Consider the following 17,000-nt stretch of genomic DNA (forward strand, 5'->3'; position numbering starts at 1 on the left):
TCATAAGGGATTTGATTTAGGTCATACCTGAATGGTCTAGTGGTTTTCCCTACTTTCTTCAATTTAAGTCTGAATTTGGCAATAAGGAGTTCATGGTCTGAACCACAGTGAGCTCCTGGTCTTGTTTTTGCTGACTGTATAGAGCTTCTCCATCTTTGGCTGCAAAGAATATAATCAATCTGATTTCAGTGTTGACCATCTGGTGATGTCCATGTATAGCGTCTTCTCTTGTGTTGTTGGAGGAGGGTGTTTGCTATGACCAGTGCGTTCTCTTGGCAAAAGTCTATTAGTCTTTGCCCTGCTTCATTCCGTATTCCAAGGCCAAATTTGCCTGTTATTCCAGGTGTTTCTTGACTTCCTACTTTTGCATTCGAGTCCCCTATAATGAAAAGGACATCTTTTTTGGGTAAGCCCCTGATAATTTAGGGACTATCAGTACTTAATTCTGAGACTTACTGTTTTATTTTATAGTTGGTATCCCTTTTATGAAAATTCAATGATAATCATTCACATCGACCACAGTAGAAACATTAGTAAGTCTGTCTGGTAATTGTTCATCCAGGAGCATCTGCATGGCAATAGCATTATTACTGTGACAAAATTATTAAAATATTATTATTAATCTGGTAAATGTATGGTTGGGAATATGTAAGACACTCAAAATATTTGCACAGTGCTTTAATTTAACAAAGCATTTTTTTCATATATTCTTTTTAATCCTCAGTCCCTTGAGGGAGATATTGTTGACCTTGTCTTACACAAAGAAACTCAGTCTTGGGAAGAATAAGTAACTTTTCCCAGCTCCTCGGGTAGTATCAGGAATATGTTAGCTGATCACTAGGGCACCTACTATAAGTTATAAAGTGCTGCAAAATCTTCAAAGTCTTAAAATATGGTAGAGTACACACCCCAATGTAAAATGTAAACAAAATGCTAAAAAAGCACAAATGAAAGAGACTGATGGGTTCAGGGAAAGTTGTACTTGAAATGCGCCTCTGCAGTTCAGAATGCTAAGCTTATTATATCAAACAGATAGCCTAGAGAAATCCACAATAAATAGTATGCCAATTATTTCTTCAGAGGAATTTAAAATTAAGATGACTTTTTTGTCTTTTTCCTTTTTCAAATTATTTTCCCATTTAGGTTATCATAGAACATTGAGCAGTTTTCCCAAATGCTAACTCCCCCTCAATTGACAATCAGTGGACAAGAGCTTTTATTGGTAGAGGGAGGGGGTTACATGCAGAAACAGCACAGTCAGCTCTGACAGTCATCTTGAAATTGATTGTTTTTAGTACAGTTAGTCTTCAATTTCCAGATCGGTTTGTTACCATTTCCTTGAGGGCAGTTCCTGGAATTGTGGCAGCTTATGTCATGGCTGTAGTCTGGTCATCATGTAGTTTCTTCCACCTGGTGGGGGTTTCATTATGTACAAAACAGCCCAAAAGACATGGCTCCGAATATTATCTATAGGGTCCTTGACTTTACTTAATGACTAAACTTTTATTAGTTTGTCCTGTTTGACAGTTTTTCTTTGCTTCTGCATTTTCTCACTTCTCTGTTTAAGTTTATTCTTTGACTAAAGTCTTTCTGCAAACAAAAGGCAGGCAGTCGACTCAGAGGGAAAGGGTTGATAGGGTCCTGCTGAAGCATATCTGTTTCAAATGGAGATCTCCTCTTTATGACTATCAGGAAGGGGTGGCAATCAAGGTGGGATAATGAAAACGAATGGGCCTGGTAGGATACAGTGGATGGAGCCCAATTTAGAACCAATCTTTACTGTTCCAAAGGAAAAGAAGAACTCTGAACTCATTTTGAGTCACTTCGGAAACTGGCCTAGACTATCATGTAGTCTTCTAAGGACTCCATCCAAAGCAAAGACTAACTAATAGAACCCAAAGGAGAATGCAGATTACATATATGTATTTATTTATATTTATTATAAATATATATATATATTTCCTTTGAGAGTAGAAACTTTGGTCCAATCTTATTTCCCCAGGGCCTAATAGAAAGGCTGGCAGAGAATTGGATTCAATAAAAATCTGTTCAGTAAACGAAAACAGCTGGGATCCAGCTCTCTTCTCTAAAGGCTGTCCTTAGAGGCAGTGAAATGAAGACATCAAGAATTTCAGCCCAGAGTGGGAGTTGGGAGTAGGTGAAATGGGTGAAGGTGGTCAAAAGGTGTAAACTTCCAGTTATAAGTAGTTCTTGGGAGGTGATGTAGAGCATGGTGACTTTAGTTAACAGTGCTCTATTTTACATTTGAAAGTTGCTAATTAGAATAGATTTTAAAAGTTCTCATCACAGAAAAAAATGTGTAACTATATGAGGGTAAATTTATATTGTACACATAAAACTAATATTGACATTAATGTCAATCATATCTCAGTATAACTGGGGGAAATTTTTTTAAATAAATAAAACTTTAAGCCCATATGTCTTGACCAACCAAAAATAATAATAATAATAATAATATTAAAAGTTGGTATGTGAATTTTAGATAACGTTTAACCAGCAATTTTGGTCCTAATCATAGGGCATTAGAGAATATTCTGGCTTCTTTCATTAATGCAATGTGGGTTATTTTGTGATAGAGGGAGCAAAAGCCTGTTTGCCTATTTCCTTTTTTGTTGTAGATCTGATGAGTTTCATAAAACTTTTAAAATTTCTATGAATCAGGAAAAATACTCAGCTCTTAAAACTAGATTATCTGAGTTTGAATCTAATCTCTGAACAAACGAGCCTTCTCACCTTGGACAAGTTTCTACGCCTCTGTTTCCTCATCTGTAAAATGGGGATAATGGAGCCTCAGCATTTGTTGTGAGAATTCAATACTTTAACATTTAGAAACAGTCCCTGGCACAAGCTAAACATGAGAGAAACATTAGTTATTATTATCTCTCTTATTAACTAAAGATAAATCAAAAACCAAATGCCCATCTTCCCACAAAAGGACTCTTTCACTCAGCTGCCTGGTTTCCTCTTATAAGCCAACTCTGAATTTCATCAGCTGAAGTCAATCCAATCTTTCCTGAGTCCTTTTAACTTTCTCCTGGGAGTCTACCTAAAGTTATTTTTACCAAGAGGAGATAGTTATCATTCAGAGCAAGAAAATAGAGCAAAGAATAGATTGTCCACAGACTTCACATACTTTTTATGTTTTAAGCCTTTAATTTTTTTTTGTTTGTGTTTTTTTTTTTTTCAATGTAGCAGCCACATTCCTAAGAGAGGCTCACCAGGGTAGGTGATGTCTTTGCTCTGGGAGATAAGTGAAGGTGTATCCTAGCAATCAAGTCACATGGCAGGGCCTTTCAGCCACTTTCCTTCCTCCTTTGTGGTTTCCATGTAGGCAGAAAATCTGAAGTCTTTGAATGGATGGGTAAGATCATATTGCATTTAGTTGCAAAACTTACAGGTAGAGTAAATTGATAGAAATGAATAGAATCCCTGAGAACGATATTTAATTCAGGCAAGATTCTTTAGATAAGACAAGGAAAGGCCCAAAGACCCTAGCAAAAAGAAATGTTGATTGACCGATATAGGGATAGGCGTCATCATCCTATACATCACAGAATCATGGCACTGAAACACTGCAAGGTCAGTACCTCCTGACCCCTCCTCCCACTACCAAGACCATCAAGCAAGATCATACGTAAGTATCCAAGTCAGATGACTCACCTAACCTTTTAAATTTGTAAACTCTCTCAAAGAGAGTCCACACTTCTATTTACAACCCACCTTCATCAAGAGGCTCTTTAGTTCCTCTTCACTTTCTGCCATTAGGGTGGTGTCATCTGCATGTTTGAAGTTATTGATATTTCTCTTGGCAATCTTGATCACAGCTCAAGCTTCATCCAGCCTGGCATTTCACATGATATACTTCGCATGTAAGTTAAATAAGCAGGGTGACAATATACAGCCTTGATGTACTCCTTTCCCAATTTGGAACCAGTCTGTTGTTCCATATCTGGTTCTAACTGTTGCTTCTTGACCTGCATACAGGTTTCTCAGGAGGCAGGTAAGGTGGTCTGGTATTCCCATCTGTTTAAGAATTTTCCACAGTTTGTTGTGATCCACACAGTCAAAGGTTTTAGCCTAGTCAATAAAGCAGAAGTAAATGTCTTTCTGGAATTCCCTTGCTTTTTCTGTGATTCAATGGATGTTGGCAATTTGATCTCTGGTTCCTCTGCCTCTTCTAAATCCAGCTTATACATCTGGAATTTCTCAGTTCATGTACTAGTTTAAAGGACTTTGAGCATTACCTTGCTAGCATATGAAATGAGTGCAAGTGTGGTAGTTTGAACATTCTTTGGATGTATATATTTGTTTTTATGTTCCTTGACGTCCAAAATACTGAATATTCTACCTTTCTTACCATTCCATTATCTCCTTCATTAGACCCTCTTACTTCTTCACTCTGCCTTCTGTCAAATGTAAAAAGTACCATGACTTTAAATCACATATCTACATGAATAATCTCCAGATTCACCTCCAACCCTAACTTCCCTCTCTGCTCCCTTTTCTAATTGTCTAATGGATAACTCCTTTGGTTGTCAAATTCAATCAAATTAATTGTCACGAGCATAAATAGAAATAAATAAAAATATTCTTTCCCCCCAAAGCTGATTTCTACCATTTATGTTCACATAGCAGCCATCCTTTTGATTATCAAGGTTCAGAGCCTTCATCAAGTTTTTTTCTCTTGCTAATGCAAATTCTTGCTAATTTGGGGCATTTTAGCCACCATAATATCTTTCATGTCTATTCCTTCTTTTCCTTCCTTGCTTAGCATCGTTAGGCCTTCAGGACTTTTGACCTGAATTATTACAATGGCCTTTTAAGGAATCTTCCTGCTTCTTAGTGAACATATTCTTGTCCATCTTCTATACTTCAGTTTGGAATGCAAAGATCTGATCAGAACACTCTTGTACCTATAAAATCCTTCAGGACTTCCAGTATAGGCAAGGCAACATAAATTTATCATTCTCTTTTTTTCCTAGAAAGCTTCAAAAATCAATAATGAAAGAGGAAGAAAACAATAAGGAAACTCCATTTTTGGTGAACTAGGAAAGATTCCAAAATATCTGTATATGTGGGACATCTGTGGGAGAAAAGGGTAAAAGCTGGGGTGAGAGAAACCAGCGGTGGCAGTCCTCAGAAAGCACCAACAAAATTGTAATTACTAGGTTTGAGGAACACCCTAAGGTACAAAGTTCTTTCCTTTGTCTAGAATAGAAAGTGTAAGAACGAGAGTGAGTTGGACAGTGGTAGGAGACTCTCCCGATCCTGATTTAGTACATATGAATTGAGGAGATGAGCCACATACAGAATTAATCAGATAACCTGAGGGAATTTTCCTTTAGTGAAGCTGGGAAGAAAACCTTCCAGCTGCAAATACTAACTAACCTTCAGTGCTACTCTGGACCTTTTATGACCCAACTCACTAAATGATAAACACAAAAAAGGAATTAGCATAAAGATAGATTCTAAGAAAAAAATAACAAAAGAGCAAAATGTGTTCACAGAAGACTAATTACTCTAAAAAAAAATGTTTTTGGGGAACAGATGAACATTATGAATAAATATTTTACCATGAACCCTAAAAAATTAAATCTCAATGAAGCACTTATCCATGAAGAAATACTTCAGAGCTGGAATACCAAAATTCAGGTGAGAGTAGGTGAGGTAGCAAGAGGAGATCAAGTGCTCAGGAGTGAAGTGGGGGGGCGGGGGTGGGAATAAAATGATCACAGAATTGCAGAAGAAATGGGAAACAGTACAAGATCAAATATACATTTTGAAAAACCTAGTGCTGAACACAAAGACTAGAAATGAGGGAAACAAAAATGAAATTAAATTAATAGAGTTAATTGGGATTAAAGAGAAGTTATAGAAGATAGATCCAACATAAACATAACTGGTGACTCCAGAGAAGAAAACCAAAATAATGGATCAAAACAAATACTTTGAAATATAATTACATAATTTAAAAATATAATTTAATAATTTTTATTAAAGAATTTTAAAACCCTGATCTGGATATTGAAAGGGCCACTTTATGCCAGGGGGGAAAAAATTGGACTCAGAATCTTCAACACCCACACTTAAAATCCTAGTAAAGTGACTGAACTTCAAAGAAAAATAAAAGCTACTTTGGGTCTCCAGGAAAAATAATCAAGTCTTTTATGAGGTGAAAATCAAGCTGGCTTCAGACCTTCTTTCAGTATCATTCAATGCCAGGAGACAACAGGGGAACAGATTTTATATTGAACCGATGTCATTCAACTGTAATGACTACTAAAAAAACAAAACAGTCTAGAACTTTGGAAATACTTTTCTCTCAAATTCCTCTTCAAAAAAATATTAGAGAATTCAAGCTACCAACCAAGAGATGTTTGGTTGGTAAAATCACTGTGAGCATTGATACTAAATTCTAATAGAACTAAGATAAAAATAGGAATTTGAGTAACAGACAGGAATATAAATATTACTTCCATAACAAGGTAGAAATAATACAGCAACAAAAAAATTGAGTGAAGGAAAAAAGGATGAAGGTAGAATTGCTAGGCTTTTTGCCCAGTATAATATAATGTTCCTTTTGCCTAAGGAATATAGCTTAAGACACAACTCAAGTATTAGTAAAAAGAAATGTAATCGTATTTGACAGCACAGAGTATAACATAACCTAATATTCTAAGATTGGACGGTAGAGGAAAGGAAAGGGAGAGAAGGTGCATGTACACGCACTAATTTTATCATGATCACAATAGAGAACTAATGCATGCTGTCTAGAGAAACATAATGGCGAGCTCCACGGTAGATCAACTGAGTCAGAATTACCATTTAAACAAGATCCCTAGATGTATCATATGCATGTTAAAATCTGAGAATTGATACCATACCAAATTATCATAAACTTAGTGGCTTGAAATAGCAAAATTTACTCATAATTCTGGAGGCCAGAAGTCTAAAATTAAGATGTTAGCAGGGTTATATTCCTTCTAGAGGCTTCAGAGGAGAATCATGCCCTTGCCTTTTTCAGCTTCCAGAGGCTGTCTTCATTCCTTTACTTGTGGTTCTTGCCTGGCATCAATCTTACATCAATCCAACTTGTTGCTTTCGTCTTCACATATCCTGCTACTACTTTGATCCCCTTGTGTTCCTCTTATAAGAACTCTTGTGATTATATTGCGTTAGGCCCACCAGATAATCCAGGACAATCTCCCCATCTCAAAATCTTAACTTAATCACAGCTACAAAATTCATCTGCCATATAAAGTAACAGCTTCACTGGTTCCCAGGATCAGGACATTGACATCTTTAAGAGGTGAGGGCACCGTCAGCCTACCACAAACTCCATTTGTTCAAGTCTCCTTCATCCATCCCCTCTCTCAGCAAATTCTACTTCCTCCTTAAGGTGGCTCTGACTCAACTGACAACAAGTGCCCTGGACCTACTTGTATAGATTTCACAGCACTTACCGCCGTGTCCTTTGATATAGTGATTTGCATATTGGTCATATCTGTCCTTTTTTCTCATTCTACCTTCATTCTTATTAGATTGCAGTTTCCTTGAGGGAAGAGTTTGGGTACATGCTTCCATTCCCACTCGCTACTGAAGGTACACAGCTGATTTCATCAAGGACTTCTTAATCGACAAATCCAGTGCTCACTTTTGGGTTCATTTATTCATTCAACAAATAGTCATTCAACATCTATTATGTGCCAAGCCCTGTTCTGAACTCTGAGAATACAACAGTGAATAAAGGAGGCGCAGTCCCTGACCTCCTATAGACATCTTGGTAAAGGAAATAAGTACCAGACTAATAGATACATAAGCTGGTTCCCAGTAATGAGAAGAATTATGGAAAAGGAAGGCCAGTCTTTTTCACTTGCCCTCTTTGCCACCTCTGCCCTATTGACCATTCCCTCTTTCTTGAGAACCTCTCTTCCATAGTTTAGGACACTGTCACCACTAGTTCTCTTCCTATCCTTCTGGGGGGGTTTGTTTTATTTTGTGCTTCTTTCTAAAAAGTTGCTGTACTTTCATACTTTTTAAGTATTACTGTTATTCATTTACCCATCCTCTGCACTCTTCTTGTCACCTTCATGCTGCTGGTGCTGCTGCTGCTGCTAAGTCGCTTCAGTCGTGTCCGACTCTGTGCGACCCCATAGACGGCAGCCCACCAGGCTCCCCCGTCCCTGGGATTCTCCAGGCAAGAACACTGGAGTGGGCTGCCATTTCCTTCTCCAATGCATGAAAGTGAAAAGTGAAAGTGAAGTCGCTCAGTCGTGTCCAACTCTTGGCGACCCCATGGCCTGTAGCCTACCAGGCTCCTCCGTCCATGGGATTTTCCAGGCAAGAGTACTGGAGTGGGGTGCCATTGCCTTCTCCGCACCTTCGTGCTAATATTCCCCAATTCTCTTTCTCCAGGCCTGACCCTTGCCCTGCCCCAGACCTCAATATCTAGTGGCCTCTGATCATTTCCCCCTGGATATACCACAGGCATTTTAAGCTCAACATATACAAGAATGGATTTTTCTGCCCCCAAATGCTTGTGTTAATCTTGCATTGCCAATCTCAGTTGGGCTTCCAAGCTGGAGACAAGGTGATCACCTTTTACTTCTCTTTCTCTCTTGCCTCCCACTTTAAATTTCACCAAAGCCTATCAGTTTTGCTTTCTAAATTTCCCTCCATCAAAGATGCCTCTTCAGATTCTCATTATACCTTTCCTAGAATATTGCAAAACTTTCCTAACAGCCTCTCTTCGCTCTATCCCAATGCTCTTCCAATCCATTCTTCACACTTCTCCCAAAGTGATTTTCCTAAGACATAAATCGTACTGCGTTGTTTCTGATACAGAGTCCTCCCGTGGTTTCTGTATGACTTAAGGATAAAACAAAACTCCATATCATTTATAAGTCCTCCTATTCTAGCTCCATCTTTCTCTGCTTCTAACTTATACTATACCCCAAACGTTGAATCTTCAGTGTCTTCCCATCAATTTTCCAAATTCACTGAGCTATTTAACTCCCCAGTCTTTGCATACGCTATTCCCTTGGCTAGAACACCTTTCCTCATCTCATTTGTTCTAGTGAACTAATCCCCTAAAACCACATGTGGCCATTAATCATGCATTTAAATCCTCCCTGATCACCTGAAAAAAGAGGAAATAATAAAACCATATTTTAATTCTTATACTTGCTTGTATTCATTTCTACAGCAGGGCCTTTGCACTTGATGTTTCCTCTTCCTAGAATGTCTCCCCCAGCCCCTGCCCATTCTTCATATGATGGCTTTTTCTAATCATTTAGGTCTTTGTTCAAGTATTATTACTCTCAGGCAAGTCTCCTGTTCACTCATTTTAACAGAGCAGCTCCACCACCCTGATCATTATCAGTACCGTCCTTAGACCTGTGTTTTAAAGGGCCTTCTCCATGGTCACCTGGGATCCAGCACCAACCAGGGCTGCAGTATGATAGGCAGGAGCGGGAGAGAGGGTGGGCACTGAGCCCATACCAGACCTGCATAGACCCCAGACCAATTTCAATACTTCAGGGCATTTTTGAAACTTCTATTTCTTACACAGGGTCAATCAGATGCCCCAAAGAACTCTCAGAGTTGTGCTATGAAGTATCCAATGGCTCCATGTCCAGCCCTGGTTTCAGGAGGGCAGCCTAGCCAGCAGATCACTCCAGCTGACTGGTACACTACTTTTGTCCTGGGGTCATGTGAAATGGGTCACCTGAATGGTACTGCCACATTTATTTGGAATAACTCAAACTTTTTATGTATACATAGGTCCCATATAACCTGGGAATCACACTGTTCCTTCATAGCACTTATACATTCTGAAAGTATACTGTTTAACAGTTTGTTTATTTATCTATTTTCTGAGTGTTACACCTCCAGTAGTAAAAGTAAGTAGAAAAGAGTGACCTTAGCTATTTGTTCACTATCAAACATTCAGTGCTAAACAGTCTCTGGCACCAAAGTTATTCGGTAAATATCTGTTGAGCAGGTAAGTGTATGATGGCATTAAATAGGGTATTTAACTATAGACTTCTCTTCATCTCTAGAATATAGGCTCTTGGGATGAAGAATTTTGTCTTATTCACCTTGGTCTTCATACTGGCATAGTGGTTGCCATATGTGAAGGCATGAAGTCAGTATCTTTGAATGCATAAATAAATGAATAAGCAAACGAATGAGTGAATGAATGATGATGTGTTATTTAGACTCGAGGTTCTTAACCTTGTCTTCACAGTTCTAATGTGTAGATAAGGATAAGAACCTCTAGTTCTTAAAAGCTCTTTTAAAACTTTTAAAAACTGCGATGCCCAGGGCCAGTTAAATCAGAGTCTCTGAGGAGGCATCACAGGCATGATTCCTTAAAACTCTCCAGAAAATTTCAGTGTACAACCACGGTTGAGATTAGAGTGACCAGCCATCCAGGTTTGTGCAGGACTAAGGCATCTCCCAGGATGTAGAAATTTCTGTGACAGTACCAGGCAAACTAGGATGGTTGGTTACCCTAGTTGAGAACCACTGATCCAAACTGTCATGTAGGACTGTTCCTGAGTGATATATTTTCAATTTTTGAAGTCAAGACTCATCAGTTTCATGCTTTCATTTGACACTTATCCAATTACATTCAGGCAGCTTATGTTGACCTCAATGACTGCTTCCTGCTATGTGTTCTTCTTCAGATTTGTGTGACTACTATTGACTTGGGTGACATACAAATGGCAAAGGAAATGATTAAACCATTACAGCAGGTCAGCAAGGGCCAACAGAGCAGCTAAGCTTCCTTACCTGGAGGTAGCATGAAGTGCTGCTTTTCCAAATGCAATTCCAATGAGCCTTCACTTTTTATTCTCCTTCAAAATATTGACAGTACATTCTGACATATTCCTATTTATTGCTTATTTATGTCAGTTACCCTGGTATGAGCTTACAGTTCCTGCCATTGTCTGAGGAGACAAGAAATACTTTTCTTAATGGAAAAAATCCCTATGTAAATTGAATTAATATTAATCAGTCCAATTAGTATAATTCCTAATTAATTTAGTACAAGTATGTGATTTCTACTGAACCCATCAATGTCTGGACAGCAGAATCAGAAATACCCTTTGACTTGTGAAGGGAACACAGCACCAAAGCTCTCTAGGGCCTTGTTATTCAAAGGGTGGCCCTAGATCAGCAGCATCACCTGGGAGCTAATTAGAAATCAGAAACTCGTGTCCCACCCCCAGACCTACTAAATCAGAATCTTTAGAGGTGGGGCCCAAGAATCTGTGTTTTAAAAAGCTCTCCAGTTTATTGTATGCATGATCAAATTTGAGAAGGGCTCATCTAGAGAACACTTGCCTAGTTCTTCACATCATTATCTCAAAGCCCAGAGGGAAGAGGTCAGGGTAAGCAGGGAAAAGAAGCATGTAGCATAGTTTTCCCAAAATTCTGCTGCACATTGAAAATACCTGGAGAACTTAAAAATTATCAGCACCTAGTTTGCCACGCAAGGCACTATGATATCATTGGTTTGGGGTGTGACCTAGGCAGCGGGATGGTTTAAAAGATTCACATGTGATCCTAATGTACAGCAGAGACTGGGAATCACTGATACAGCAGCCATATCCCCAGCTTCTTGCTTTGGGCTTCTGCTGCCAAAGAACCCAGAGGAATGGGCAACATCAGCATTTTCTGTCCCTCCTTCCTTCACAAACATCAGAATCAGCAGTGACTCTGAATCTCACCCCTGGCATTATGAATGTTTATTCTGTTTCCTCTCTGTTGGTAGTTGTTTGATCTTTAACTTCTCTGGACCTCAGTATCATCTGTCAAATGGAGACAGTAAGACCCAATTCCAAGGATTATTTGGGACTTTACATATGATAACATGTGAATGTGCCAAATTTGCAATCCAAAATATCTGAGCCAGGTGAGAGTGTTATCTCTTTATGCTGCTCCCTTGATGGTACAGGAGGACATCCAGCAGCATGAAGTCGGGAGCATGTTTAGGGATGTCTCATGCCCAACACACCAAAGATATCAATGAATTGAAATAACCCTGTTTGCATGTGAGTTCATTTATATGATCTCATTTCAGTCTCACATCTCAGCTGGGTAAACAGGATAACTCTTATTGTCCCTATTTACAAACGATAAAACAATGGTTTAGAGAGGTCCAGTGCCACACAGCAGCAAACAGCAGACTCAGATCCTCTGACTATAACCCAGTGTTCTCTCCACCGAACCATCCTCAGTCTCACATCCAGCTGCTTGGCAGTTTGCATTTTTGGACAGGGTGCATTGACCTAGACCAGCTCTGTCGCAGTAGACCATTGCTGTGATGCTGGAACTGTTCTGTATCTGCACACTCCAATTCAAAGGCCACCAGCACACGTGGCTACTGAGCATTTTAAGTGTGGCTAGGATGGGTGAGGAGTTAAGGTTTTAATTTTACTTAATTTTAATTAATTTAGATTAGTCACGTATAGGGGCTTCCCTGGTGGTTCAGGGGTTAAGAATCTGCCTTACAATGCAAGGGACACTAGTTCAACCCCTGATCTGGGAAGATCCCTATGCCTAAGTGCACCTAAGCCTGTGAGCCGCAACTACTGAGGCTGGGTGCCGAAAGCCCCATGCCCCACAATAAAAGAAACACCAGAGTGAGAAGCCCATGCACTGCAACAAAGACCTAACACAACCAAACATAAAATAAACTCGCTAAGTCACTTCAGTCGTGTCTGACTCTTTGTGACCCCATGGACTGTAGCCTGCCAGGCTTCTCTGTCCATGAGATTCTCCAGGCCAGAAAATTGGAGTGGGTTGCCATTTCCTTCTCCAGGGGATCTTCCTGACCCAGGGATCAAATCCATGTCTCTTATGTCTCCTGCACTGGCAGGCAGGTTCTTAGCACCACCTGGAAGCTCTATAAAAAAATAAGTAAATCTAAAAATAAAAAGTCGCCTGTACTTAGTGCAGCTCTAGTGACAGAGCATGGAGAAAAATGGGAAACTGAGAAGTTATTCAGTGGTTTATACTCACAAATCAAAGTAAACCTCAGCCACTTTTTTGCCTTTCTCTTAAAAGATCTTAACTCTTTTTCAGTAGAGTGTTAAAGCTGGCTCACTTGTTGGTGAGGGCACCATCACGATGCAATATACAATTCAAATCCTTGAAACCTGTGATTGGCCAGCAGAAACAACGTATATTGTAGAGCAACGCTTCTCAAACATCAACATGCACAGCAATCACCTGCGATCTTGTTGAGTACAGATTCTTATTTAGTAGGTTGGGTGGGGCCTGAGGTTCTGCATCTCTAACAAGCGCCCAGGTGATGCGGCTGCTGCTGCCCCAGGGGCCACACCTTGACTAGAAAAACTGTAGAGCAGCGATCAGGTTAATAGTGTCTTCCTTACCCCTGGGGGCATTTTTGATTGTCATGACTTGGTGGCAGAGGTGATATTGGCATCTGTTGGGTTAAGTCCAGAGATGGAACTAAATATTCTACAACGCATAAGACAGTATAATTATCCTGCTCAAATTGGCAATACTGCCAAGTTTGAGAACCCGCGCTGTAGAGCCAGGTCTACTTTTCGGGAAGAGGAGGTGGATTGGAGAGTGTTGGAGCAGGTCTTCTTGGTGTAACAACTGACTGTGTTCTCACTCTCTTCTGCTTTTGTGTATGCAGGAGCCAACGCCTCAGCCCCAGACCAACTGAGCCTAGCTTTAGCCTGGAACAGAGTCGACATCGCCCGCAGCCAGATCTTTATTTATGGGCAACAGTGGCCGGTAGAGTATATGTCATCACCCCTGAAAAGCACGCTTGCTTGGGCAAGGGTATTTGTTTAAGGTATCTCTGAGAGCGACTCCAGAAACCACTGCTTTCTCTTTAAGGTAGAAATAGTCCTTTGTAGCTGTCCTCGGCTCCCTTTCTCATATTTAGGAAAACACTGCCACCTGGTGGTACAACACCAAATGTTCCAAACATTTCCATCTCTCTCTCAAGGCCTTTGGTAGCAATGTTTAGCTGCAACTAATGCTATTTCTTTTATATGCCTGAAAATACATGTATGAAACAAAATTGTATTAATTAAAATTAAGAAAGGAGTGGAATTAGCAGTTTGTTTCGGGTTGTCCTGGAGGTTGCTGCTGCCGCGTGATGGCACCCCAGGCTGGTGTGGGACCGGGTCACACGACAGGATGCAGAATTTGCAGGCTTCCACGTGCAGGTGCCATCTGCTCCTGGAGGCTGAGCACAGGTCCTCCCTGTACCCAAGAACAACAGAGAGGCAACCAAAGCTTTATATAACCGTTCTTGGTTTGTTTCCCTCAATTGGGTCTACCAAAAATAAAAACTTGGAAAATTGGCCATTGGCTGGTGTATGCCTGTATCCCCAGGAGACAGCCAGCAGTCTGGAATTCGATTTCTGTGCCTGGAATCACTGAAGGAAAACACCCCATGTACAGGTCTTTTTCAACCCTCTCTGTCCCAGAGAGCTTCTGCCTGGGATTGAAACCCTCTGGCTTCCTTTAGTGCCAGTGGATTACTAGTGTAGAAAGATTTGTCACAGAGTCTCTGAGAAATTTTGTGAAAGAAATTAAATAAAACCCTAGTAAACAGACCAAATGACCTAAATAGTTACTGGGTCTCCCTGTAGAAATGGGCAAGATGGAGGCAAGGTAATGATGCTCAACTAAAAAAAGAAAAAGAGAAAAAGCAGTCTACTTTCTGGCCTGTTTATTAGATCCCTCTTCTTAAGTCAGTCAGGAATCTAATTTAGAGCCTAAGTCGTGAAGTCGCTCAGTTATGTCCAACTCTTTGTGACCCAAGGAATTTAGAGCCTAAGGAAGATGAAAATGAAGATAGCAAAATACTCACTTTGGCACTTTAGTGTTTTTGTAGAAGTTTGGTTAGAGAGTTGGAAGAGGAAAAGCCTTGTAAACCCTGAACCTTCTCAGAATCTAGAACAAAGAAGAGGTTTAGAGGGGAGAAAATAGCTTTTAGAACTAGACAGCCCTGTGTTTTGTTTGCAAAGACAAGCCCCAAAATACAGGAGAGTGTGGGTGTCCCAAAAGTGAAATTGAGATACTCTTGCTAGCATGTCCTTGGAGGTGCTAAAGGTTTACCAGATGTCAAAGACATCCATTTCTAAAGTTTTCAGGAAAATGCCAAAAAATTTTATCTTTAGACCTTAGGGCAGACTAACTCAGTGACTTGATTTGCAGGTGGGGTCTCTGGAGCAAGCCATGTTGGATGCCTTAGTTCTGGACAGAGTGGATTTTGTGAAATTACTTATAGAGAATGGAGTAAGCATGCATCGTTTTCTCACCATCTCCAGACTAGAGGAATTGTACAATACGGTAGGACCAAGCTAAGGCACTTTTTATTTTCTCTAATTTTTTTGTTTTACCTTCTCCTGCCCCCAACATGAATGTGAGTCCCTGCCTTCCCCTCCAAATGCATGGATCATTTTTCACAAATGCTCCCTTAGACAGCAAACACCAAGTCACCAGAAATCCACTTGTTTTAACTGCTCAGTTGTCAGGATCTAAGAGGCAGAAAGTTACGTGATCACCAAAAGGTAATGTTCTCAGGTCCTTATGCAAAACTACAAGGCTCTGGAAATTAGAACATACTTTGTTCTGTAAACCCACAGTGTGTGAGACAATGAGCAGAGCAGGACTGATTTAACTCCAACCATCAAAGGAGGCCAGTTAACTATCCTGCACCATCTTGTTATCCTCAGCACTATGAAGTTCATTCACTGCAGTATAACAGGATAAAATGTAAAAATTTCTTGTTTGGAGTTACCCAGGAAGATTTTTTTGCTTTGTTTTTATAACAATTTGTTAATTCATTCACTGTGGATATCAAGAAGTAATCAAAAGAAAAACTGCTATTTATGAAGTTTTTGAGAGTATTCAGTGAGTTAAGTACATCAGCTCTGAGCTGATGCTCAGAAAAATCCAATGAAGTTTAAAGAATATTGTTTCTCTCCATTTTATAGATGAAGAAACTGAGGCCAAGAAGAGAATTGGCTTATTCAAGATTCAAAGTTTCTAAGTAAACAAAGGAGCCAGTATTGAACCAAAACGTCTTTCTCAGAGACCCTCATTTGTCACAGTGTTCCTTTGTCCCACCACCCTCAGCACTAATGAGATGGAGCTTATTGACCTCTCCCCAGCCAGAAGCAGGGATTAGCAGCTGCCAGCCTGGCTCTATAAGATTCCCACTGCGGGAAGCAGAAAACAACTTAGCAGAGTGGCCCCACACTTCTGTTTTCTCTACAGTATTTTTTCAGTTCAGCACACTAAGGCTTTCAGTAATAATGGGCCAAAATGGCAGTGTGGAAGACCTAGCCTTTGTTCCTCCACAAAGATCAGCAATTAGACAGCTATTCACAACAAAGACAGCTCTAGGAGAGCTCAGGAGTCCAATTAAGAAAACTTCAGCAAAACAGTGGAACCAAAAAAAAAAAAAAAATCTGAAAATAACCACACAAAAAAGAGAAGAACAGCTTCTTTGTGCCTGTATCACCCTGTCCCCTGAGGCTGGCGCTGCTTGGTGCCAAGAGGAAGCTCCTCAGCTAGAAGGAGTCCCCCCTCTGGAAAAGAGACTGGTGAGCCTTTCAGAGCACCGCACAAAGGATTCACCCTACCCAGAGACCTGCAAATCTGAGACATTCTGTGATGGCCGGGAACACGGTGTCAGCCAGGCTGACAGCTGAGTGACCACAGTTCCCAGTGACCTACTCTGTAGAGGACCCTGGCAGCTTTCACTACTAAAGAAACCAATGGCCAGCAAAGCCTCCAGAGAACCCTTGCAGATTTCACTGGTTTTTGCTCTACAAATATTTGCATTCACAGACACCAGTCACCTGAGCCCCTCACCACACCCTCCCCTCTCAACCCTGTTGGATCCTGGGGTCCACCCCAGTGGCCAGCCCAGGCCTCTGTGGCTACATAATTTTAAGAACCCAGCCTAGACC

The 17,000-nt window shown here is 40.3% G+C and overlaps 1 protein-coding gene across 1 annotated transcript in view; it reads left to right on the forward strand.

Annotated features, from left to right (window-relative positions):
* The window catches only part of LOC105003462 (transient receptor potential cation channel subfamily M member 3), a 248,658-nt gene that overhangs the window by 123,584 nt on the left and 108,074 nt on the right, over positions 1-17,000 (forward strand). Inside the window, exons 5-6 of the mRNA XM_010860631.1 lie at positions 13,700-13,800; positions 15,238-15,372. Coding sequence (XP_010858933.1) covers positions 13,700-13,800; positions 15,238-15,372 — 236 coding nt within the window. The remainder of the gene's footprint in view (positions 1-13,699; positions 13,801-15,237; positions 15,373-17,000) is intronic.

Source organism: Bison bison, unplaced genomic scaffold, assembly GCF_000754665.1.
Source record: "Bison bison bison isolate TAMUID 2011002044 unplaced genomic scaffold, Bison_UMD1.0 scf7180017864469, whole genome shotgun sequence".
Taxonomy (NCBI): domain Eukaryota; kingdom Metazoa; phylum Chordata; class Mammalia; order Artiodactyla; family Bovidae; genus Bison; species Bison bison.